At 39.6% G+C, this 24,177-nt stretch overlaps 1 protein-coding gene across 1 annotated transcript in view; it reads right to left on the bottom strand.

Moving 5' to 3' along the window:
• Positions 1-23,322, bottom strand: part of jmjd1cb (jumonji domain containing 1Cb) — a 68,546-nt gene extending 45,224 nt beyond the window's left edge. Inside the window, exons 1-4 of the mRNA XM_048609154.1 lie at positions 23,140-23,322; positions 17,098-18,644; positions 15,753-15,925; positions 12,783-14,965 (exon numbers count right to left, since the gene is read on the bottom strand). Of these exons, the coding sequence (XP_048465111.1) occupies positions 12,783-14,965; positions 15,753-15,925; positions 17,098-18,644; positions 23,140-23,281 (4,045 nt within the window). The 5' untranslated portion in view covers positions 23,282-23,322. The remainder of the gene's footprint in view (positions 1-12,782; positions 14,966-15,752; positions 15,926-17,097; positions 18,645-23,139) is intronic.
• Positions 23,323-24,177: the final 855 nt, after the last annotated feature.

Below are 24,177 nucleotides of genomic sequence, written 5' to 3'. Positions count from 1 at the left end.
AAGCACTTGCGCAGTAGTCTCACCTAGTGCTACAGCCTTCAGTGAACTGTCTTTTCCAGCTAGGAGGTTTTTATATCTAGAAACACTGGAACCCTGCTTTAAATACAAAATCTTACATACTTCAATTGGTACTTTGAAGCTGAAAGGTCAACATGGAAGTAGAAACCCTTCATAGACAAAGAACACAGCAAAAACCTATCCAAACTGAATTGCTAAGAGTGATTATTTCCAAATTATGCGATAAATCCAAAGGCAACTGGTAGTTATCAAGCAAAATACTGCAGATCCTGGAAATCTTAAACAAACACAAAGAATGCTGGAGAAACTCAGCAGGTCTGATGTTAGCATTTATGGAGAGAGAAGCAGAGTTAAGAAATTTCAAGTCTGGTATGACGGTTCTTCAGAATACACTTGGTGGCAACTGAAAGCTCTATTACAAAAAAAGGACTGCAAAATGTCACAAGGTCAATAATGGCTTTCTCACTTGTTCAAGGCCATGATGTACAATTGATCTCCAACTGAAGAGCAATCTTTGTACCTAACACATAAATTGAGATCCAAAGCGAGTCAGCAAAGCATGCAAACCAACCAACTGATAGCTCAGGTAATTCTTGGAAAGACCCTCTGCAAGCACAAATAAGAACATAAGAAAGATGAGCAAGAGTGGCCCATTTCACCCCTTAAGTCTGTCCCACTACTCAACAAGATAAAGGCTGGTCTGTCCCAGGCCTGAACTCTTTTGTGCCTGCTCAGCATGACGGTTAATTCCCTGATATTTCAAAAGTCTTTTTATCCCCACTTTAAATATTTTGAGTGATCTAGTCTCCAAGGTAGAGAATTCCAGACATTCGCTTCCCCCAGGGAGAAGAAATTCCTTGGTATCTTAGTTTTAAATGTGTCCCCTTAATCTGTAACTATGTCCCCACTTCGAGATTCACCCACTAGTGGAAACATCTTCTCAACATCTAACCTGTCCAGTTATTTCAAAACATACTATTGTTTCTTCTAAACTCTAATGAAATGAAGGCCTAACTTTTTCACATGTTCTTAATAATAAACCCTTTCATCCCAGGAATCAGTGTAGTGAATTTTATTTGAACAATCCCCATTGCCAATAAAAGCTTTCTTAAATATTGGGAAAAAACTGGACACAGTATTCAAGTGCATCCTCAACAACTTCCTACACAGTTGTAACAAGATTCCCCTAGCTTTCAACTCCAAATCCCTAGCAATAAAGGCCAAAATCCCATTTGCTTTCTCAACTTGCTGCACCGGCATGGTAACAATTTGTGTTTCATGCACAAGGTCACCTTCGATGTTACACTTTTTGGAATTCCTTTTCATTTAAATAATAGGCTGCTTTTTGATCATTCCTACCAAAGTGCATGACCTCACACTTTCCCACACCGCACTCCATTTGACAAGTTTTTGCTCACTCAGACAACCTAAAACCTGTTGGAGATTCAGGTTGTCCTCACAACATGCCTCTCCCCCTTTTTTGTATCATCAGTAAATTTGGATTCTTGACAGTGCTCATCGAAGTTATTAATATGGGCATTAAATAATTGAGGCTCTAGGAGTGATCCTTGTGGCACTCCATTAATGGTGGGGGGGAATTCAGCAATAATAATGCCATTGAATGTCATGAGGAAATGACTAGGTTCTCTCTTGTTGAAGATGGTCATTGCCTGACACCTATGTGGCACAACTTTTACCTATGCTCATGTTACTAAGTTCATGAAACTATGAATTTCTACCTTCTGAGAGCACATTAAACATCAACTTGGACCAAAAATTAATGCAGAGCACAAAGACCTCTTTGGAGGCACTAACTAGGCACTGGTAGGACAGAAAAATTGCCTATCTGCAACATGCTCAAATAGAACTAATATCCAAAAGTACTGAACATCTGTTGAACCCAGAAGTCTGGTGATGTGACATGTTGCTGGAAGAAATTCTAGAGGACACAATACGCCTTACACATCAGTCCAATTGCATTTTTTTTATTCATTCAGGGAATGTGGGCTTATTTCCCAACCCCATTTGGCGAGCTGCCTTCTTGAAACACTGCAGTCCATGTGGTCTACACACACCCACAATGTTGTAAGGGAGGAAGTTCCAGGATTTTAACCATCAACATGGATGGAATGGTGATATTTTTCCAAGTCAGGGCAAGCTATGTTTGGAGAGCAACTTAAAGGTGCTGGCCTTCCAATTCATCTGTTACCTTGATCCTTCCAGATAATAGTGGTTATTGGTTTGGAAGATGCTGTTTAAGGAGGGATGGTCAAATTCAGCAGTGCAATGTATTGATAATAGAATCGCTACTGTACATCGGCGATGGTGGGAGTGAATGTTTGTGAATGTGGTGCCAATCAACTGGACCACTTTGTCTTGGATACTGCCAAGCTTCTCAACTGTTGTCCAGGCAACTGGGGAGTATTCCGTCACACTCATGACTTGTGGATGGTGGACAGGCTTTGCGGAGTCAGGAGGGGTGTCAGTCACCACAGGGTTCTAAGTTTCTTATCTGCTCTTGTCACCACTTTTATGGCTAGTCCAGTTCAGTTTCTGGTCAATGGTGACCAGAAGAATTTCGATAGCGGAGGTTTCAATGACGGTAATACTACTGAACATCAAGGAACACTCGTTATATTGTCTCTTATTGGAGACAATCATTGTCTGGAATTTGTGGCACAAATGTTACTTGCCACTTTTCAGCCAAAGCCTGGATATTGTCCAGGCCTTCCTGCATTTGGACATGGAATGCTTCAACATCTTAGGAGTCGCAAACAGTGTCACAGATAGTCATTTACAGAGCAGCTGAAGATGGTTGGGCCTAGAACACTATCCTGAGGAACTCCTGAAGGAACGTCCTGGCTCTAATGTGACTGACCTCCAACAAACACAATCATCCTTCTTTGTACTAGGTACAACTCCAACCAGTGAGGAGTATGTTTCCCTCCTCCCCACCTGATTTCCACGGTCACTACAGTTTTGCAAGAGATCCTTGATGCCACACACAGTCAAATATGGTCTTGATATTATGAGCAGTCCCTTTGATCTTCCCTCTGGAATTCAGCCCTTTTGACAACATTTGCACCAGGCTGTCATCAGGTCAAGAGTTGAATGGCCCTAGCAGAACCCAAACTGAGCATCAGTGAGTTTGCTATTGCCAAGCAAATACTGCTTAATAGCGATATTAATGGCCCTTTTCCATCATTTTCCTGGTAATTGAGAGAAGACTGATAGACTGGTAATTGGCTGGCTTTGATTTACCCTGCTTTTTGTGGAAAAGACATATTTGAGCAATTTTCGTCCTTGTCAGGTAAATGTCAGTGTTGCAGTTTAACTGGAACTTGTCTCAGGGGTGCAGCATGTTCTGGAGTACACGTCTTCAGTACTATTGCCAGAATATTGTGAGGGCCTTTTGCCTTTGCATATCCAGTGCCTTCAGCCTGTTTCTTCATAACGTGGAGTGAATCAAATTAGGAATGCAGTAGCCAGAAACAAACAGTCAGCCCTCAAGCCTGCTCCTCTATTCAATTCACTGATGGCTAATCGAACACTGTAATGTTTTTAACTCACCCCAACTCCGTGACCCTGTGCACCACGAGTAATCTGAAATCTGAAAATCTCTACTTAAAACATACTCAAAAGATTGGGGTTCCATAGCTCTCTATGGTACAGAATTCCAAAGGTTCACGATCCTCTGAGTAAAATAACTTTCCATCTCAGAACTAAGCAGCATCTCTTTTATTTTTAAATTGTGCCCAGAGTTTAGACTCCCCAACTAGGAATATTTACCAACAAGCCTGCTTTCCAAGGGCTGCACCTCTGGCCACCACTGTGGCCATCTATTGCAACATTTACAGAAAGGAAACAGAATTAATCAAAATGAAGCTAGAGATCCTGCCTTCTAATTTAGTAGAAACTCAGTCTTCCTTTGACCTCCAGATTACAGGGCTGATCTTCAAAAACCTGCTCCTTTCCACAGTGTCAAGACCATTGATTTCAAAGTTTCTCTATGCTAGAAGAAAGTAAGTACTAGCATTTTACCATCGGAATCCAGTCAAGTTGCAGTGAGCCCTTTTATGGCTCTTCAAACAAGTTTCATCTTTCCAAACATCAAACCAAAAACACAAAGCTCTCAATAAACATAGTGCAAAATGTTTGGTGAGAAGGAAAAATGATTTTCAACAGCATTTTTAAAGCAAAATTGGAAAGCATCAGTGGCTGACATGCAGTAAACAGAACAGACTCAATGCAAATAAATTGCAGAGCACTGTGATTTTTGTTTTCATCTTCCCTAAATTTTCTCCCTTTGGCAGAAGGCTCTGATTTATGCAGGGCTGTGTTTCTACGAGCAATGACAATGTCTAGCATCTCAGCCAAGTGGCTATTATTCACACATGAGCTCAGACAAGTGCTGGTAGAGCATTTACTGAGGGTGGGAACGACAGCAAAGTCTGGTCATGTCATCAGCCAAAGCCCAACACAAATAAATGCCGTTTCAGTCGGAGTGACTTGATAGTAGCCAGGCATGGGAACCAGAGCTTATTTTGTTTCAATCGCTATTTAACAGATGATGCAACCAAATGTAACATTCTGCTGGTATCAGCAACCACACAACGGATGAAGGACTGAACCTGGGATCTCTGCTTCATAAAGCAAAGTACAACAAATAAAGCATGAGAACAACTGTGTGTTACTATTCCAGATGACAAGGATGAGGAAAAAGCAGGCCCAAAGTCACATGAGCAAGATTTTGTCTCATTTGTTAACACTCAGGTCACAGCTTCCCACTGTTTCTTGGCCATCATGAATAACAATGCAAATGAGTAGAGGAGAGAGAGTTATCATCCTGCCCATGCATGTCCTATTCAAAAACATTTGCACCAATTAACCAGAGTTTGATAGCTTGACTAAAATTGCTTCAAGTTCGTGGAAAATCTCGATACAGTTTACAAGTGAAACTGTGTACAAGTGAAATTGTTTTCGGGGCCGAAAAGCATTTTTATACTGAGTTATTAATCAATAACCCAATGTAAACAGAAAAAGCTGAAACAAGTAGAAATTCAATGAGATCATGACTTCACAAGCTAAAACAAAATGCTGCAGATATCTTGAAGTAAGTTACTGTGGGGTTCCTGCAATGTAGCAGGAAAACAGAGACTTGCACTCCAATTGTTCAATATCACCTTGGGAAGACACCAAGCGTAGAGTTAGTAACCCATTAGGAATGGAAAAAAAAAATCATTCTAAGACAGAGGAGTAGAGATAGGCCATTCAGCCCATCAACTCTGCCACTTAATGGCTGATCTGATCATCCTCAATTTCGCTTTCCTGCTTCTTCCACATATCCCTTGATTCCCTTACTGATTAAAAGTCCATCTCAGCCTTAATTATTCTGAATGACCTAGCATCGACAGCCCTCTGTGGTGAAGAATTCCACAGAATCACTACCGTCTGAGAGAAGAGATTCCTCTTCATCTGTGTCTTAAATGGGCAATCCCTTACTCTGAGATTATGCTCTCTGCTCCTACACTCTCCATCAAGAGGAAACCATCTCTCTGCATCTACATGTTTTAATAAAGTCTTCTCTCATTCTTCAGAACCTCAATGAGTACAAGCCCAACCTACTCAACCTCTTGACATAAGAAAATCCCCTCATATCCAGGATCATCAAATGAACCTTCTCTGGACTGCCTGTAATGCCAGAATATCCTTCCTTAGATAAGGGGACTAAAACTGTTTGAAGTATTTCAGTCATGGTCTAACTTGAGCCTTGTACTGTTGTAGCAAGACTTGCCTATTTTTATAGCTCACTCTCATTGAAATAAAGGCCAATATTCAATTTGCCTTCCCTATCACCCACTGATCTTGGATACTAGAATTTTAGTGACCTAGGGTCCATCACTCTGTGTATTCTAGATTATCTGAGCAGTCAGTTGGTACATCTCTGGGCTGAGAAAGGAATGTACACAAATGTACAAGGGCAAAACTAAACTTCTCCCTTCAAGTGGCAAGACTGTGTGAAAAAGCAATTCATGAAAAGTGATTAAAAACTTGACCAAGCAAATAGTCACATCAGTTCTAGGCAGAAAGTCTCTTTACATACATTACTGGATCACAATAACGTTTAATAATATCAAGCACCACAAAAAATTATGCAAATGACAAAAATACTTTGTTCAATTAATTAATTAATTACATCAAGGTCTGGATTTTCATCCTTGAGCTGGATAGCAGGAGTAACGAATATTCCTGGCTTTGTGCACATTGGAAACAAGAAAGTGGGGGGGAGCTTAAGGTTGAGGACAGGCCAGCTAACCTGGTGACAAGGTCAGATGCAGCCAAGCCTGCTTCTACTCACACCCATCATCCACCACACACTTCCCTGTGACCCATGCACCCACATCCCATTGCCTCTAATGTCCTCCACGCCAGGTTATGAGCCCCAAACTATCTCCATGGCCCCTCATGCCCGACTATGATCCTCTACCTACCCTCAAGGCCCCGTCACTCTCATGACATGATATGTAACTTTGATACTCATTCACCCATTATATGTTGTACAGAAGTAATGAATCCATTGGGATAAGAGTACATGTTAATGTCATTTATTCCTTACTCAGGGAAAACATTGCTGATTGACAGCTGCAGTTTTTTGATTTATGCCGCCAAATTTACAACATTTATTGACACACAGGTGAGAAATTTCAAGTGCCTGGAGCTTCTGTTATTGATACTTTAAAAAGCCTAGAAGATTGACAGTTTTATTGACTGGTAGCAAGAGAAACAGCAGGATATGCATGTTCTTTCTTACTAAGCTTTTTTTTTACACATGCTATTCTTAATACAGGCTTTAATCCTGGGTAAATGGGAATTAAAGTGCCTCACTTGGCGTGGGGGAGGAAAAGAAAGAGCAGACACCATGACGCGGGGACATAAAGGAGGACCATTTGAAGTAACCTTTCTTAAGGTTTCCTCATGCAGACTATGGTTCATGGCACTTTCAAGATTCCAAGAACCTGAAATCCTGTAAATGCTGGCCAGGTTCCATGAAAATTGCAGGTGATTAAGTTATGCATATCCCCATAATGGAGGTGAGCAGTTCAAAATGTAGGTCTGCAATCCGAACCAACCCACATCTGAAAAGGGCATGGTGAAAATTGAAAACCCAGTAACAGGGTCAGAAATCCTGGAATTAGGACCTGCCCTCCATTTTTAGAGGGCTCCCAAGATATTACCATACCAAAAATCCAGGCTACTTTTCAATGCTGCTTTTGACTTTCAAATATACAGCCTTTCTCACTGATTTTACAGTCAAAATGTTCCTATCGAACTTTATTACATGGTCATCTTATTTAAAAAGCATGACAATTGAACTCTGAGACCACAGAATTCCTCAGATACTTAAATAGTTTGGTAGTAAAATTGGGCCCTTGGTCTGACTGAATCTCCCTAGGTAATCCATAACGGGTAAGGAAAGCAAGCAAATCCTCCACCACCTTTTCTGCCTTGACATTCCATAACGGAATTGCCTCCGGAAACCTGGTAAACGCATCCATTATGGTTAGCAAATACTAGTTCCCACTTTTAGTTTTAGGGAGGGGACCTAAACAATCATAACCCACATGAAAGGTTCTTCAAATGTGAGAATTGGAATCAAAGGTGCTGGTTTTATTACTGCCTGTGGCTTTCCTACCATCTGACACATAAGACAGGTATGGCAAAATTCAACCACATCTTTATGTAATCCAGACTAATGCTTCTGTATCTTGGCCCAAGTCTTCGTCACTCCTAGATGACCTCCTACAGGTAATGTGTGTGCTACCCACAATACTTCCTGTCTGTATGCTACCGGCAACACAATCTGGTCAACATCTGCCATTTCTCATCTAAACTAACCTGCTAAGGTCTCCATTTCCACCTTAAGATTTTATCCTTAAGGTAACAACAATCTGAAATACATTGATTCCTTTTCAGAGTAGGTTTTCTGATATATATCGGTTATCGTCTCATCTTTTTGTTGTACCTCCATTAATCTTTCAGAACTAAACATCTCTGCCTGATCCTCTATCTACTTCGGTTTTTCCCTGTACCATTTCATCAGAGTGTCAGCTAATGGACCTCAACTCCTTCATCTTTCTCTTTTGTTTTCCTTTCTTGATTTAACTTAGGCTGTGGGATCTTGTCACTACACCGTCCAGAAAAATTTCAGGATATTTCCTTTTAACTTCTCAGTATCCTGGTTTTATTTTGGCTTCTCCAATACAATGGACATCACTCCAACCTGTGATCCAGCTGTATTGTTTCCAAGAATAAACTGTATTCCTGGAATAGCCATTTTTTCAATCGCTCCCACTATCACTTGCCCAGTCTTGATTGGACTTTCTAGCCTTATCTTACACAGGGGAACACTAATCCCATCTCAACTTATTCAGAGATCTCACAGTTGGATTATGTACCTGAGGTGAGAGAAAGATTAAACAGGAGTGGGTGAATTAGCTGGACAACATTTGAAGGTGGCACAGAACATAATGAAGCAAGAAGCAGATAAGAAATCTAAAATTCGAACATCACTCTCTCAGGGAATATTTCAGAAGGAGTGCAAATATTTTCATCTCTTACTATTAGAGATTGACCAGCTCCATTATCTCTCAATATTTTAACTTCTTTATCTATTCCCCCTATTCTACCTAAGTAAACCATACCCACATAGGTGATATCTTTGAAAAGATTAGGTACTATCTTACTGTCCAGCCTGTGATTAGGCTGTGCACTCTCCTGCAGCTCCTTGACTTCTCTTGGGATTTCTTTCACTACCTCGACTAATCCCACTGGTTTAGCGCCTTTTACCACATCTTTTTTCACAGTGCCTTTCCTAAACTACCAGCACTGTGACTGTGTCCCCCACCTTATTGCAGTGAAAACACCTGCGGTCTCTCACCTCTTTTCCACCCTCTTGGGCTTCTTTTATCACGTGGTAAACTGTTCCTAATATGATCTACATTTTGTTTTTCATTGGAGGATCTCCCTCTTTCCCAATTTCTATCCTTCACGGAATGTAATTGCTGTTGGATGCTACATTTCAATCTACGCACTAATGCGTATTCTTCTACCAACTCTGCAGCTGTTCTCGCTGTTTTAACTTTCTGTTCCTCAACATGAGTTCTTATCACTTCTGGAAGTGAGTTTTTAAACTCCTCTAGCTGAATAACATCTAAGTTCCTCATATGTCTTCCATCTTTAATGTTCTCATCCATCTATTGAAATTGCTTTGTTTAATTCATTCAAACTCAATACAAGTCTGACCTGGTTCTTTTCTTATATTTCTGAACCATTGTCTATACACTTGTGGTACCAATTCGTAGGCACTGCACTCAGAATACCCTGTCTTACTTCTTCATATTCGCTTCATACCTCCTCTGACAGCACTGCAAACACCTCACTAGCCCTACTTACCAATTTAGTCTGATTTAAGATTACCCACGTAGACTCTGGCCAGCTCATCTGTTTAGCCAATCTCTCAAAAGGAAATGAAAAAGGTTTCTACATGTTTTTCATCAAATTTTGATAATATTTTTACATATTTGTATATATATCTCTACCAGGTCTTTGGCTACAATGGGTTTGTTTATCATCACTCCCTCCTCACTATGCCTATCTTCTACCTTCATTTCCATCATTTTAAGTCAGCTATTCTGTCTAATCTGCAACTTCCGAAGTTCAAACTCTGTCTCCTTTTCCCTTCCTTTTCTCTTTTTGTCTTTCCTCTGCTCGTAACCGTTATTCAAACAGTTTCAGTTCCTTTTCCTGTTCAAACTGCTTCATCTGCAATTGAATTCTAGCCATTTCCAAAGATTTTGATGGCCTTTCCAACAAATTTAAATGTCGAGCTATTGCTGTAATTACCTCTTCTTTTCGCACAGCCAAAGGCAACCCCAACTCCAGCTTGTCTGCCAATTCCAGCAGCTTTTCCTTGCTCACCTTTTGTAAAACCCCCAAAGTTATTTCTTCCACCCACAGAAAACTCTTAGTGACTGAAAGAGACGTTACCTCACTTTTGATTTAACTAACAAGGCACAACTAAAATTAAACAGATTTGCCACTTCTCACCTAAGTTTTATTTAAAGATCTAGGACACTAGTCCCCCAAGTCTGTTTAAATCTGCTAGGACCTTTCATTGCCTAAATGTGTCCAAATCCATCCAGATCCAATCTGACCCAACCTGTCCAAATCCGAGACCCAAGCTGGCCAGATACCGGATGAGCACCGAATCTGTTATTAAGCAGAGGTTGATCCCCTCCGAGAACTAAAACTGAAATACCCAAAGAGATGTACCATGCCCTATAATCTGTTAAAAAGGAGTATGAACAGTGGTGTAACCCGCTTTCCAGCGACTTCTAGTGGTTAAGAAAAACAAACCCCTGACACTCACTTCACTATTCATGAACAAAACAAGATTCTAATGGTCTGCCGAATGTTCTGTCGAGGAACTCCTTCTCCGCCAAATTCTTCTGTCAGGAATGTTAACTAGTTGTTCCACACGTACCTGTGATTTAGATGGTGCTTCCTCTCAAACTTAGCGAAAACTGTGAGAGCTTGCGACTCTCTCTCAAGAGCTGAGAGCTGTTAACTCTTGCAGATGGTAGTTCACTCTCCTGTCTTTGCCCAACTGCCCCTTCTTTTATACCCTTGATGATATATCAATTTATTACAATAGGATTGATCCTATGTTGTTAAAACCATCAGGTTTAAATTTAATTGGTTTTTGGTGTCTGGTTTCAATTAACTGGCTAAATTCAAACTTGTTGTCTTGATAAAACAAAACTGTTGCTTGGCCTGCTAATGATGCAGCCTTTTTGATACAAATGTTTCAATTCAAGTGCTCTGTGCACCTGCAAAGCCACAAGCTGCTGCCCACAGACATCCTTTTGAATGTCTAAGCATAGAAAAAACACATCATTATTTAAAGGGACCATGCACTGCCTTCCCCCATAGCATTTTACAAACACCAATATTTTACAAATATCAAATTCTAACATCCTGCCTCCCAGTCCACAAATACTCTATCCAACTTTGCAACACTGCACAAGATACGTGTTCATGATGTTGGGAGACAATATTAATATGGATAGAGGACTATCGAACTAACAAGCAGAGAATCATATTTAGGTTGGCAAACCAACTCGTGGTGTACCAGAAAGATCAGGTCTGGGGCCTCTAATGTTTATTAATGATTTGTATTAAATGACCGAGTGCATTGTAGCCGAGTTCACTGGTATAACAATGTTAGTTAAAAGATAAAGTTCTAAAAACACGTTGTGAGGAGGGTACAAGGAATCAAAGAACCTACACAGGTTGAGTCAGTGGGCAAAAAATTGGAAGATGAAGTAGAAAGTGGAAAAATATCAGGTTCTCAATATTGGCAAGACGAATAGAAAGGCAGGACATTATTTAAATGCAGAGAGAATGCAAAACGTTGCAGTACAAAGTGATCTGAGTGTTAATATAGGTGAATCATAAAATGTAAGCATGCAGGTACAGCAAATAATTAGAAAATGGAATATTGGCCTTTTATGCAAAATGGATGGTGTGAGAAAGTAAGGGAGTATTTCTACATCTATGCAGGGCATTGGTATCTAGAATACGGTGTATGGATGTGGTTTCCTTACTAAGAAGGGATATTACTTGCATTGGAAGAAATTCAGAGAAGGCTTACTTGACTGAAACATAGTATGAAAAGGTTGTCACATGAGACAAGGTTGATCAAAATATACCTTTACTTATTGGAGTTTAGAAGAATGAAAGTTGACCTTATTGAAACATAAGATACCGATAGATTTTATAAATGCAATGGTAAAAGGATGGTGCACCTCGTGGGGCAAATTACAGCTAAAGGGCCTAGTCTAAAAATAAACATCTCCCATTTAATATACGAGATGAAGAAGATCTTCTTCTCTCATTCCTAACTAGTCTACCCCCCCAGATCTTGTCAAAAGTTTTACTGAGTTCCATGGAATTCTCTATTAAAGCACTGGAGGCCATGATTCAAGGCTAAGTTAGACAGATTTTTGATCTACAGGGGAGTCAAGCCTTTGAAAGACAGGCAGGAAAGGGGTTTTAAGGCCAAAGCCAGTTCATTCATGCTTCAAGTGGATAGCAGAGGTGTTTCAATAGACCAAATAGTCTATTAATGCTCCTATTTCGCTTAATCTTTTACACTAATTTATAACTAACTTTGCTCAGCTATATTGTGTCATCCAACAAATTCAATAAATCTTGTAGCATATGGGCTGACGGCAAAGAAATGACTGTGAAACTTGCCAACTGAAATAAAATGCACCAATGTCCTGCAATAACGGACCAATCATTCCTTTCCAATCTGCCCGAACGTGACCAGAGTTTCACATAAATGGCAGTTGATGGTGAAATATTACCTTGTCTATGTAAAGTACATTACAAATATAAATGAACAAATTTAAAAGATTGATATACTCAAATACTTTACTGAATGTCATCAAAATACTATAGAACTACATCAACAACTCACCAGAACAACCAATTTCAAGAATGCACAGTTGAGTCAATTTTAATGAACAGTCTACCTACTGTTGCACCCATACAGACATCCAAATGTGCGAAATACCACGCAATGCTACATTTACATTTTAAAAGAAAATGCTCAAAGTCTCAAGCCCACAGATATTTCATATCAAACTATTAACTGATTGAAGAGATTACACATTTTCAATGTCATTTACTGTACTTACCACTCTGAAGTTTAATTTTATTCTTCTCCTTTTCCTTTGTATTTCTGTATAAAGTACCATTAGGTTTTACTTCTTCCTCTTCTCTCTCAGTATCAGCCTTTCGCTTTTGCAAGTCATTTTGCCTCTTTTTATAAGTTGGTTTAGGTTGACGTTTGACCCTAAGCTCAGATTTATTTTCACTTTCATCTGAAGCATCACTTTCAGATCCAGATTCATACATTCTTTTTGTTCCTCTTCTTGTTTTTCGTCCTTCCTGCTCGTTTTTTTCTTCCTCAGATTGACCTGTTTTGTCAACATCATTTGATATGGAAGCTGATGAATTAACTATAACTAGCTTTTTGGCATCTTTTCCTGCGTTTTCTGTATTTTCCACTTTATTTGTACTTTTGTCTTCTTCAGAGTGTCTAGTCAACCAGGCTTTTTTAAGTTTTGTATGATAACCTGGTTGGCTAGATTGAGCAATCTGGCCATTGGTTACAAAACTTGTTTTATAAGATACATCTATTTTTCCAGTATTATTAGGAGAGAGAGATGATGCACTTTTTACACATTTAAGGCTTGCAGACTCATTGTTATTAGCAGTAGTACTTGCAGAATGGGCCATAGCCAGTGCTGCCTTATGCTTTTTCAGCTGGTAATAATCAGTTGTACTTGAGGCTCCTGTGTTATTCTGTGTAGTGTTTCCTGTTCTGGCAGCAGCTGTTGAGAAAACTGCAGCAGATGTGGTATTAACTTTACATTCCTGTGTCTGTGTTCCAAAATGAGTTGAAGTTTTGGGAATAACTTGCCCTTCTACACTGTTAGTGATTGTCTTGTAAGAGGAACAATAGGTTATTTTTGTTTCACTGCTACTCAAAATTTCAACTGTTGTGGCAGGAGCTGCGGGGTTGGTCATGCTATTGCACAACGAGTTGCTAGCAACGACAGATTTTGTGCCATTGTCTGAAAGTAAAACTTTGAAGTTTTTCTCATACTCTGCACTTGTAGACTCCAAGTTCACACCAGGTATATTGATTCTCCACACATCTTTGACTTTTGATGAATTAAGGTGCTCTATTGGATTTGATGGCATTAACACACTTCCTCTTAGAGAGTTCTGTGAGTTGGTTTGACTATCTCCTTTATTTTCTTGCTTGGGAATGGAAGATGATCTTACAATAACAGATGCTGGAGCAACTTTGTTGTTGCTTTTCTCTAAGTGGCAAACTGGCTTACCAAGGTTTCCAACACCACTTTTCCAGACATCAAGTGAGGAAACCACAGGATTATGAATGCAAATTTTCCCATCAACCCTTGGCTCTGGGAGTAAAGTTGGAGGTTTCTGGAGTTCAGAAATCTTAGCAGCATTCACAGGTTGTACTGGAGTCAGGGTTGGTGGGGAAAGATTGCGATAATTACCTTCTTTGCGTTCTATAACATGATGAGATGGAGGATGGTAAACAGGAGCCCTATGTAAAGATGGCATACTTTTCAGAGGGTTTGACTGTGAAATTGTTAATTGTTCTCTGGTTCTCCCATGATTATTATTATTTGCAGTCTGAGGCTGAGAAGTCACTTGTTGGGTAAGCTGTTCTGTTGCTTTGCCAACTAAACCCTCACTCTCTGGCTGATGTTTAATAAGTGGAGGTGGTTTGGACAGAGTCTTGTTAGATGAAAGAATAGGTGTTGAAGAATTTGTTTTCTCAGCATAAGGATGTATTATGTCTTTAGACAGATATAGCCTTGGAGGCTCATTTACAACACTATTTGACAAAGTAGTAAAATAGTTGCTCTGAGGCATAGAATGTGCTAGTGAATTTTTTGATGTATAAAGTTCTCTTGCACAATGCTCTGTTTCTCCATCTTGTTTTATGCTCTGGGGTTTTGGACCATCAGTAGGCAAAGATGGTATTCTGGAATAGGAATCTTTTGCAACTTCATTTGTCTTGATTGTAGAAGCAAAACGAGCAACTTCAATACTCTCCTGCAGAATCCGCCGTCTCTCTTCATTGTATTTATTCTGACTGTCGCTTGGTTCCTGCGTTGATCTTTTCTCCTTACTCTGACAGAAGGCAGTGCTTGTAAACCCTCTAGCCAGCTGACTTTCTCGCCCATGTGCAAGTCTATCATGGTTAAATTCAAGCTTCATTTGAGCAGCAGTAACAGAATGTTTGGAATTAACTACAGCCTTCTTGTCGATTTCTCTATTCAAAAGAAAACAGAACAAATATTAAAAGTCCAACATAATGTAATTTCAAAAAATCATCTTCGTGCATCATAGAGACAACATACTACATTTAAACTGCCACAACCATTTATCTTCATCCATCTGTTTGAGAATACTGAAAAGCATAAAGTAACAACTGTTTTTATTTCACAATGCATAATTTTTACCCACAATGTACCAATATTGAAATTCAGTTGTTACTGAATCCATGTGAAAACACCTTTTTACTACACTACACAAAGAACTTACATTTTTGCAGACACAGTATTTGCTATAATGTTTCCAATTAAAAAAAGAATTTTAATTGATTTTAATTGTAGTAGATTTTAAAAATTTCAAATAATTTTCATTTTACTTTGTTCTTTCATTACTTTTCTCTCTCTCTCAATTCAAGCATTATTTCTTCTTCGCCGCACCACCACCTCCCCCCACCCCACCCCCAACATTTCTTTCAGCTTGTGTACAATTTGGCATCAAGTTAAACATTCTAAATTACAGTGTGTCAGTTTGGTGTCTCCAATCAACTTGGTTAACAAGACATGCTGTTGCTTGCCCTGTTCTCATACTATAAATTTCATGGAGATGATGACATGCAGTTTTTTATTTCTAATGGCTGCAGGTTGCAGTGCAAAAGTACACTAAGTTTCAGTCTAAGTGTAATGAATGGCTACCTCTGTTTACTGCTGAAAGAAAAATCCAGGATATCATTTTAGCCTTCTCTTTCACAGCATTCCCAAAATAGTGTCACAGAAAGGAAGGCTTACTCTTTCGTATGAGCTACAGTGGTTTTTGATGGAGGTGGACTAGAATGTGAGGCCAATTTCAAGGGTCGATGAGGTTCAGCACTGGCAGGGCGTACCGGGTTGTGGCTTAGTAACCCCAGACTGTCAGCTGAGGACACACTGGTGTGCTGAGGTAGCCAAGGACTGGATGCATTCTGTTACAAAAACACAGATGGTTATACAAATAAACATTACATTCTCTGAAGTTGACTACACAATCTCTGAATGCAACTATTTGCTCACATGCAAATATAATGTATTTTTCACCGAATTAAAACAACAGTGACAGCTAAAATCATTTTAGAGATAGAAGAATCTCAAGAGTGCACAAAAGATCTAACCTCTGAAAAATAATTTAACTTCAATAACTAGTTATTAATTGTCTCATCCGAGCGGTTTCTCAACAAAGTTTTCACAAGTTAACTGTATAAATTCACTGAATCTGTTAGAAATCTCTAATCTCTGCCAAAGCCAGTAATATGATTACGAAAGAAAAAAAGAAATTCTCCTAGCAAACATTTATTCCAACAACAAGCAGGAATGGTCTCTATGAACATAAAAAGGGCATAAATATTATGAATTTGACCATGTAAACTGTCTCATTAATGTCATGTTACACCCCATTGTTAATGCATGTTGAAAGTAACAAAAAAACCCAAAAAACTCTTGATATTTATTTGTGTGAAAATTTATTTTCCCTCCTTCAAACGCATCATTTTGTGTCAGTGTGCTGGCAGAGGAGGGATGGAATGGGGGGAGTGAGAGGTAGAAAAAGAAAGAAAGAGAGAGATGGACAGATATTCTGCTGCCAAGCCTAAGCTAATTCTGAGGGGTTACACACTTTTCCCTCGAATTTTCTCAAGTTCAAGGACTTGATAAGATTGCTAAGAACAAAACTGTCTGTATTCAATGCCAATTCAAAAAAAGCACCTAATTTTCCAAAAAGTAAACATGTAACAAGTTGTCAGTTACGCTTCAACTCATTTTGAAACAAACAGATTTAGTTGAAATACCTACTTGATTGCCCAAAAAATGAACTACTCAAGCATGAGAAATGAACAGCGAAAAGTTGAGAAAAAAAGTGAGATGTTTGGCAAACAACCATGCAAAGATTTGACAGACCAGGAATTATTAAAATTGCAGAGTAATTCTGGATTTATTTCTCATCATTGGTAGTGTTCCTCTCAATAAACAGATTAATAATTTAGCAACTTCAGTGAATGTATAACTATGTCCAGCAGCACTGAACACTATTCTTCAAAATTCAAGTGAGATGACAACCAATTCAAATCCTCACACTTGCACTTTGTACAAGAAAGGAACGTACCCTCCTCAAAGAAGCTTCAGCACTCAGAGAGTTTTCAGGATGGACCCACTTAGATGAGGTCATACTCAACCCTGGAGACAAATGAGTGCCATTTGGATACTGCCAAATTATTGGATAGAGTCCAAGCTGGTTATAAGCAGCTGGATGGGTCTGGCCAAGGAGCTGAGATGACTGTTGCTGTAAAAACTGCTGATGGTGAGCCAGTGTTAAGGGGTTTAAATTTCTTACATGCACAGAATCTAAATGCCCACACACCAAAGGCCCCGGTGGAACTCCTGGTAAAACTGTAGGAAGATTGTGGGTAGAGTGAACTGAATGGGGTGATCCACTACTGAGAATATGAGCACTGCTTGACACAGAAGTCCGTGGTGAACCAGAAACATGATGCGATGCTGCCCTTAGGGCTGGATGAGAACTATTTGTGGTCAAGGAAGATGAATGTGATGAGGTATGAAGAGGATGAAGATGTGGGTGCAAGTACGGAGACAAAGGTTTAGCCCCTGTGTCAGGTCCAACCAAAGCTGGATCCCTGTAAACTGTAAAGCGCTCATTCTTATCAACAATTAAAGGGCTTTTTGTAGTTTCCATAACAGTCCTTGAGCCCAGATGTTGGAGGCTGGATCTTGAGTCATTTTTACATCTTGAAGTTGGCTTGGTGATACAAGCAGCTGGGCTGCAAGGATAAGTGATTTTAGGCTTCAGAGCATCAGGTGAAGTGTTAGTTTTATTTGGTTTATTGTTTTTGTTGGGAGCAGTGGGTTCTTGTCCTGAGGAACTAGCAGATTTTTCCTTTTCTGATCTGTTATTGGCTTCCATAACAGTCAAAAATTCAATGGCTTGAGATTTGTCTTCATTGATAATGTTGTTATTCAGATGCAGCTCTGCCTCTGATTTCTGAATGTCTGAAGCATGCTTGTTCACAATCAAATGCACTGGAGTACTGAAGTTCATTTCCAGGTTCCGAGATGTAAGGCCATGAGAATGGATGTTGGCAGTTTTATTAAGCAAATTGTCTGGTAAAGTTCTATTACTGATGTCAGATACAGAGTTCTGTACAGATGGCTTTTGCGTGGTATCTGGTAAAGATTCCAAAGACAAAGATTCACTGGTGGTTTTTACTTTTACAATGCACCCTTGACTTATTTCTTGTGATTTTATACTCTGTTGTTGACCAAACTCTGCTCTATGGGGGTCAATGTGCGCGTCAAAATGTTCTGGCTTCTGTATTCCATTGTCATTCTTTACCTCCTGCTTTTCATCACAGGGAGATGAGCTATCAATTTCCATCTGTTCCCCAATTCCTGTGTCATCCTGGGACTTGGCTTCATCTTTAGTGTTATCAAAAGTGATTTTATTTTTTAATTCTCCTTCTGAACTTTTCTCAGAGGAAGAATCCAAGATGACTTTGTTACTTGAGTTTTCAGACTCACTGCTTTCAGTATCCGAGTTAGAAACTGCTTTCAGTCTTTCTAAGGTTACTAGCTTTTCAACTTCTTCTTGCTTTCTCCTTTTATTAACAGACTGCTTTATTTTGTTCTTTGAAGATTCTGTGTGAAATATGAAATAGATTACATTAGATTCATAAAATTTTACAGAAGAGAGGGAGGCCATTTGACCCATTGTGGCTGTATCAGCTTCTGAAAGAGCCACCCATCGAGCCCCGTTCTCCAGCCCTAACTCAGTAGCTCAATAAATTAATCATTTTCAAATATATATCCAGCTCTCTTCAGAAACCTCCTATGGAATCCACCTCCACCACTCTCCCAGGCCGCGCATTCCAAACTTAACAACTCTCTTAGTAAAGGAGATTCCCTCATCTCACTCTTAGCTCTCTTGCTGACAGTCCTGAAATGATGACCCCTTAGTTACTGTTATACCAACCAGTGGAAACAGAACATCCTTCTCTATTCTGTCAAAAATGTTCCTAATTTTGAACACCTCAACAAAGTCACCTCTTAATCTTCTCTGCTTTCAGGAGAATAAAGAACAAAAGAACAGTGCAGCATAGGAACAGGTGCTTTGACCCAACCAGCCTGAGCCAAAACATGGCACTTTTCTAAACTAAAAACCTTTTGCCTCTACATGTCGGTATCCCTCTAATTCCTGCCCATTCGTGTATCTGTCAAGATGCCTTTTAAACATTGTTATTGTATCTGCTTCCACCATCTCCTCTGGCAGCATACTTACCACCCTCCATGTAAAAAGTTCCGCCTTTTACCTTAAACCTACGTCCCCTAGTAATTGACATTCCTATTGTGGGGAAAAAGACTCCGACTAACCATTCCTATCGAATAATTTTGTAAATTACTATCAGGTCACCACTCAGCCTTCAATAAGTTTGTCCAATGACTCCTCTAAACCAGAAACATCCTGGTAAACTTTTTCTGCACCCACTCCAAAACCTCTTTCTGGTAATGCGGCAATGAGAACTCTACACAATATTTCAAACGTGGCCTAACTAAAGTTCTATACAGCTGCAACATGACTTGCCAATTTTTAGACCCTATGCCCCGACAAATGAAGGCAAGCATGCCATACACCTTTTTGATCACCTTTATCCACTTGTGTTGCCACTTTCAGGGAACTGTGAACCTGTACGCCTAGATCCCCTGTATGTTAATGCTTCTTAGAGTTCTGCCATTTACTGTATACTTCCCTTCCGCATTAGACCTTCTAAAATGCATCACCTCACATTTGTCCCATTAAATTCTATCTGCCATTTCTCTGTCCAAGTTACCACCACAAGTCCATATCCCACTGAATCCTCTGGCAATCGTCCTCTCTATCCGCACGTCCCCCAATCTTTGTGTCATCAAACTTACTAATCAGATCACTTAAATTCTCCTTCAAATCATTTACATATATTACAAACAACAGGGGTCCCAGCACTGATCCGTGCAGAATGTCACTGGTCACAGATCTCCAATCAGAAAAACACCGTTCCACTGCTGCTCTGTCTTCTATGACCAAGCCAGTTCCGTATCCATTTCACAAGCTCACCATGGATCCCATGTGACTTCACTTTTTGTATCAGCCTACCATAAGGGACCTTGGCAAAGGCCTTGCTAAAATCCATATAGACAACAGTCACCACCCTGCCCTCGTTAATCATTTTGTCACTTCCTCAAAAAACTCAATCAACGTTGCGAGACACAACCTTGCCTGCACAAAGCTATACCGTCTATTGCTAATAAACCCACATTTTAACAAATGCGAGTAAATCCTATCCCCAAGATTCTTCTCCAATAATTTCCCGACCACTGATATTAGGCTCACTAACCTGTTATCTCCTGGTTTCTCTCTGTTGCCCTTCTTAAACTTAAAGGAACAACTGTGGTCATTTTCCAGTCCTTTGGGACCTCTCCTGTGACTAAACACAATATAAGGCTTTCATTCAAGGCCCCAACAATTTCCAGCCTCAGTATTCTGGGATAGACCCCATCCGGTCCGGGGAGTTGTCTACTTTAATGCCTGTCAAAACACCCAACATCTCCTTTCTTACACTGATACGCCCTAGAATCATTGACCTCTCTAGACTCATCATCGACCACGTCCATCTCCATTATGAACACCAATGCAAAGTATTCATTAAGGACCTCATCCACTTTCTCCAGCTGGATGCATAAATTCCCTCCTTTGTCCTTGAGTCGACATATCATTTCTCTAGTCTCCGTCTTCCCCCTTATGTACAAAACACGGAGATTTCCCTTAATCCTGTTTGCCAAGACATTTCATGGTCTTTCTCAGCCTTCCTAACTCCTTGTTTAAGTTCTTTCCTGCTTTCTTTATATTGTTCAAGAGCCCTGTCTGTCTTCAGTTTCCGAAACCTTACGTATGCCTCCTTCTTCTTTTTGACTAAGCTCACTATTTCTTTGTCAACCAAGGTTCCTAAATCTTGCCACCCTTATCCTTCATTTTCACAGGAACATGCTGGTCCTTAATTCTAATCAACTGGCCTTCAAAAGATTCCCATATGGTAGATGTGGATTTACCCTCAAACAGCCACCCTCTATCGATATTCCCCAGTTCCTGACTAATATTGTCATAGTTAGCCTTCCCCCAATTCAGAACTTTCACCCGAGGACTACTTTTATCCTGATACACAAGGAACTTAAACTTACGGAATTATGGTCACTGTTCCCAAAATGCTTCCCCACTGAAACTTCAATCACATGGCTGGGATCATTCCCCAGTACCAGTTCCAGTATGGTCCCTTCCCGAGTTGGACTATTTACATATTGCTTCAAGAAACCCAATAAGCCCAATTTCACTGATCTTCCCTTGTATCTAAAATCCCTCCGTCCTGGTATCATTCCAGTAAATCTCCTTTGCACTTTCTCCTAGACTTTAACATCCTTCCTTAAATAAGGTGTACAGAACTGAACACAATACTCCAAATGTGGTCCAACCAATGATTTGTAGGGGTGTAGCATCGCTTCCTTGCTTCTATGCCTCTATTTTTTTTTAAGCCAAGGATCCAATAAGCCTTCTTAACAACTGTTTCAAATTGCCTGGTCACCTTCAGAAAACTATGTACGTGAACCCCGAGGTCCCTCTGTCACTGTGCTCCCTTCAAAGTTGTACCATTAAGTCTGCATTGCCGTTCTACATTTCTTCCACCAAAATGCATTACCTCACATTTCTCTGCACTGAAATTCATCTGGCCAACTTGGCAATGTTTCTCTGAAGCCGCTCAGCATCATCTTCACAATTCACTATTCTTCTTAGCTTAACATCATCTGCAAATTTAGAAATTTTGCCCTCAACACCCATCTCCAAATTGTTTATTCAAATCAGAAAAAGCAACAGTCCCAGCTTCAATCCCTGGGGAATACCACTTTCAACTAATCTCTAGTCTGAGAAATGCCCATCTAAAACTACACTCCATTTCCTATCCTTCAGCCAACTTCTAATCCGTGCTGCCAAGGTCCTGTTAATCCCAAACATTTCTAATTTGCTTATCAACCTGTCTTTTTGCTCCGTATTGAATGCCTGCTGAAAGTCCAAATACGCAACATCCACAGCACTACCCTTATCCATTGCCTTTGTCACCTCTTCAAAGAATGCAATTAAATTTGTCAGACATGACTGTCCGTAACAAAGTAATGTTGACCTTCTAGTACTAAATTATTTTTCTCCAAGTCTATACTTATCTCGTATTATGGTCTCTGTCAGTTAGCCACTGTTGATGTCAAGCTGTGAGGTCTGTAATTTCCTGAGTTATCCTCTGCCCCTTTCTTAAACAACGGCATCGCATCTGCAATCCTCCAATCCCCCAGGACTAATTCAGTATTCAGAGGGGCCTGGAAAATTTCTGTCAACAGCTAGGCAATTTGCTCCCTTACCTCTCTCACAATCTAGCATGCATCCCATCCACGCTGATCACTCCTCTACCTGGAGTGTTGCCAGCCTTTTTAGCACCTCTTCTTTATCTATCACAACACAGCTCAGTTACTTGAAACCCGCATTTTCAACTGGGCCTTTGTCACCATTTTCTATTTTGAGAGGGACAGAAGCAAAGTGTTCATTAAAACCCTTGCCATACCTTTTTGCCTCAGTGAGCAGTTCACTCTGCTTGTTCCTGTTATTCCCCACTCTATTGTTTGCAATCTTTTATTGTTAATATGGTTGAAGAACATTTTACTACTTGTTTTAATGCAGCCTGCCATCCTTTCCTTGTGCTTCCTCTTAGCCATCCTTATTCAAGCCTTCATCTTGTTCCTGCATTTGAGATACTCTTCCGGATTTCTACTGCAATATTATTATTGTTTGGCATCATATGCTTCCTTTTTCTTTATTTTCTCATCAATATCGTTAGTCACCCAGGGTGTTCTAACTTCGGATATTCTAGTTATTCTCACGGGTATGTAGCTGGCTTGAACCCTATTCATTTGTCCTTTGGAAGTCTCTCATTTTTCATCCACCGTTCGAGCTACCAAAATGCATTTCCAATCATATTAATTAATATTATTCCCAGCTGCTACAGTTCATATATTTGCACCGTGAAAAGAAACAATGAAAATAAAACGAAGCAATTTTTACCTTCTTTTAAAGGATTTTCACATTTGTCCTCCTTTATCTTATCTTCATCTGGTATACTGCTATCAGATTCTTTCCTTTTGTTTGAACGAATGATCCTTTGCTGATGCTGATTCTGCTTTCCTGATGTGGTCTGGGAATTCATCACCGGTCGTGGACTATTGGCTTGTGCACGTGTATAATGACCCTGAACATGATCAAATAAACACTGTTACATTTTGCACAGAAATTGTTGCAATGTTTTTTTTAAGGCTACGATAAACTTCAAAAATGATAAAGTGCATAACATTTGAGTATAAAATTGCATTTGAGTGGCAATAGAAATGTTTTCTTCTATGTGCATTCTCTTTTGTTGCAATCCAGTTGAAAATATTGAACAATATAAAACTACAATATTTCAGATAAGCAAGAATCTGAAATATATGAAAAAGGAAATTCGAAAAAAGAAAGCAGCCAGTTAGAAGATTAGTCATTTGAACACAGATACTATGCTCTGGCCAGCAACAATTTCCAACAGAGCAGAGAAAAGGGATGGCCATAAGCTGGAGAAAAAAGATGAAGCAAGGAAGCAGAGGGAGACACTCAGGAAAGTAGACATATTGCATTTGTCCAAAAACATCCAAAAGATAAAACTCTTAAAATGCTGAGTCATTTAACTGGATTTAGAGTATGCACAGTGAGTAAAAAAATTGGAAGGATGTCTTGTGTGCAAGAGGTAATAATCCAATTAGGGGTTAGCACCACAGAGATTAACCATACAAACCCAGAACACTTATACAAAATCAACTCAAAATTTAATGGTGGGGTCCAAAGATAATGATTTTGGGCATACTTCCAAGTGATGAATAACGACAATTTGATTATGGAAATCAATGATGTAAGCAAATGGCTCACAATCTGGTTTAGTAGTAATGACTTAATTTTCACAAATAATTGGGGTGACTTCTCCCAGGATAAAAATAATTGGTTAGGAAAGAAAAGATTGGCTATACTTCATCAAAATGAGAATGACAAGGGCAGCAAGAAATTTAGGATATTGAA

The sequence above is a fragment of the Rhincodon typus genome, chromosome 20 (genome assembly GCF_021869965.1).
Source record: "Rhincodon typus isolate 14 chromosome 20, sRhiTyp1.1, whole genome shotgun sequence".
Classification (NCBI taxonomy): Eukaryota; Metazoa; Chordata; class Chondrichthyes; order Orectolobiformes; family Rhincodontidae; genus Rhincodon; species Rhincodon typus.
The sequence above is the reverse complement of the archived record's forward strand: the minus strand, read 5'-3'. Positions and strand labels throughout refer to the sequence as shown.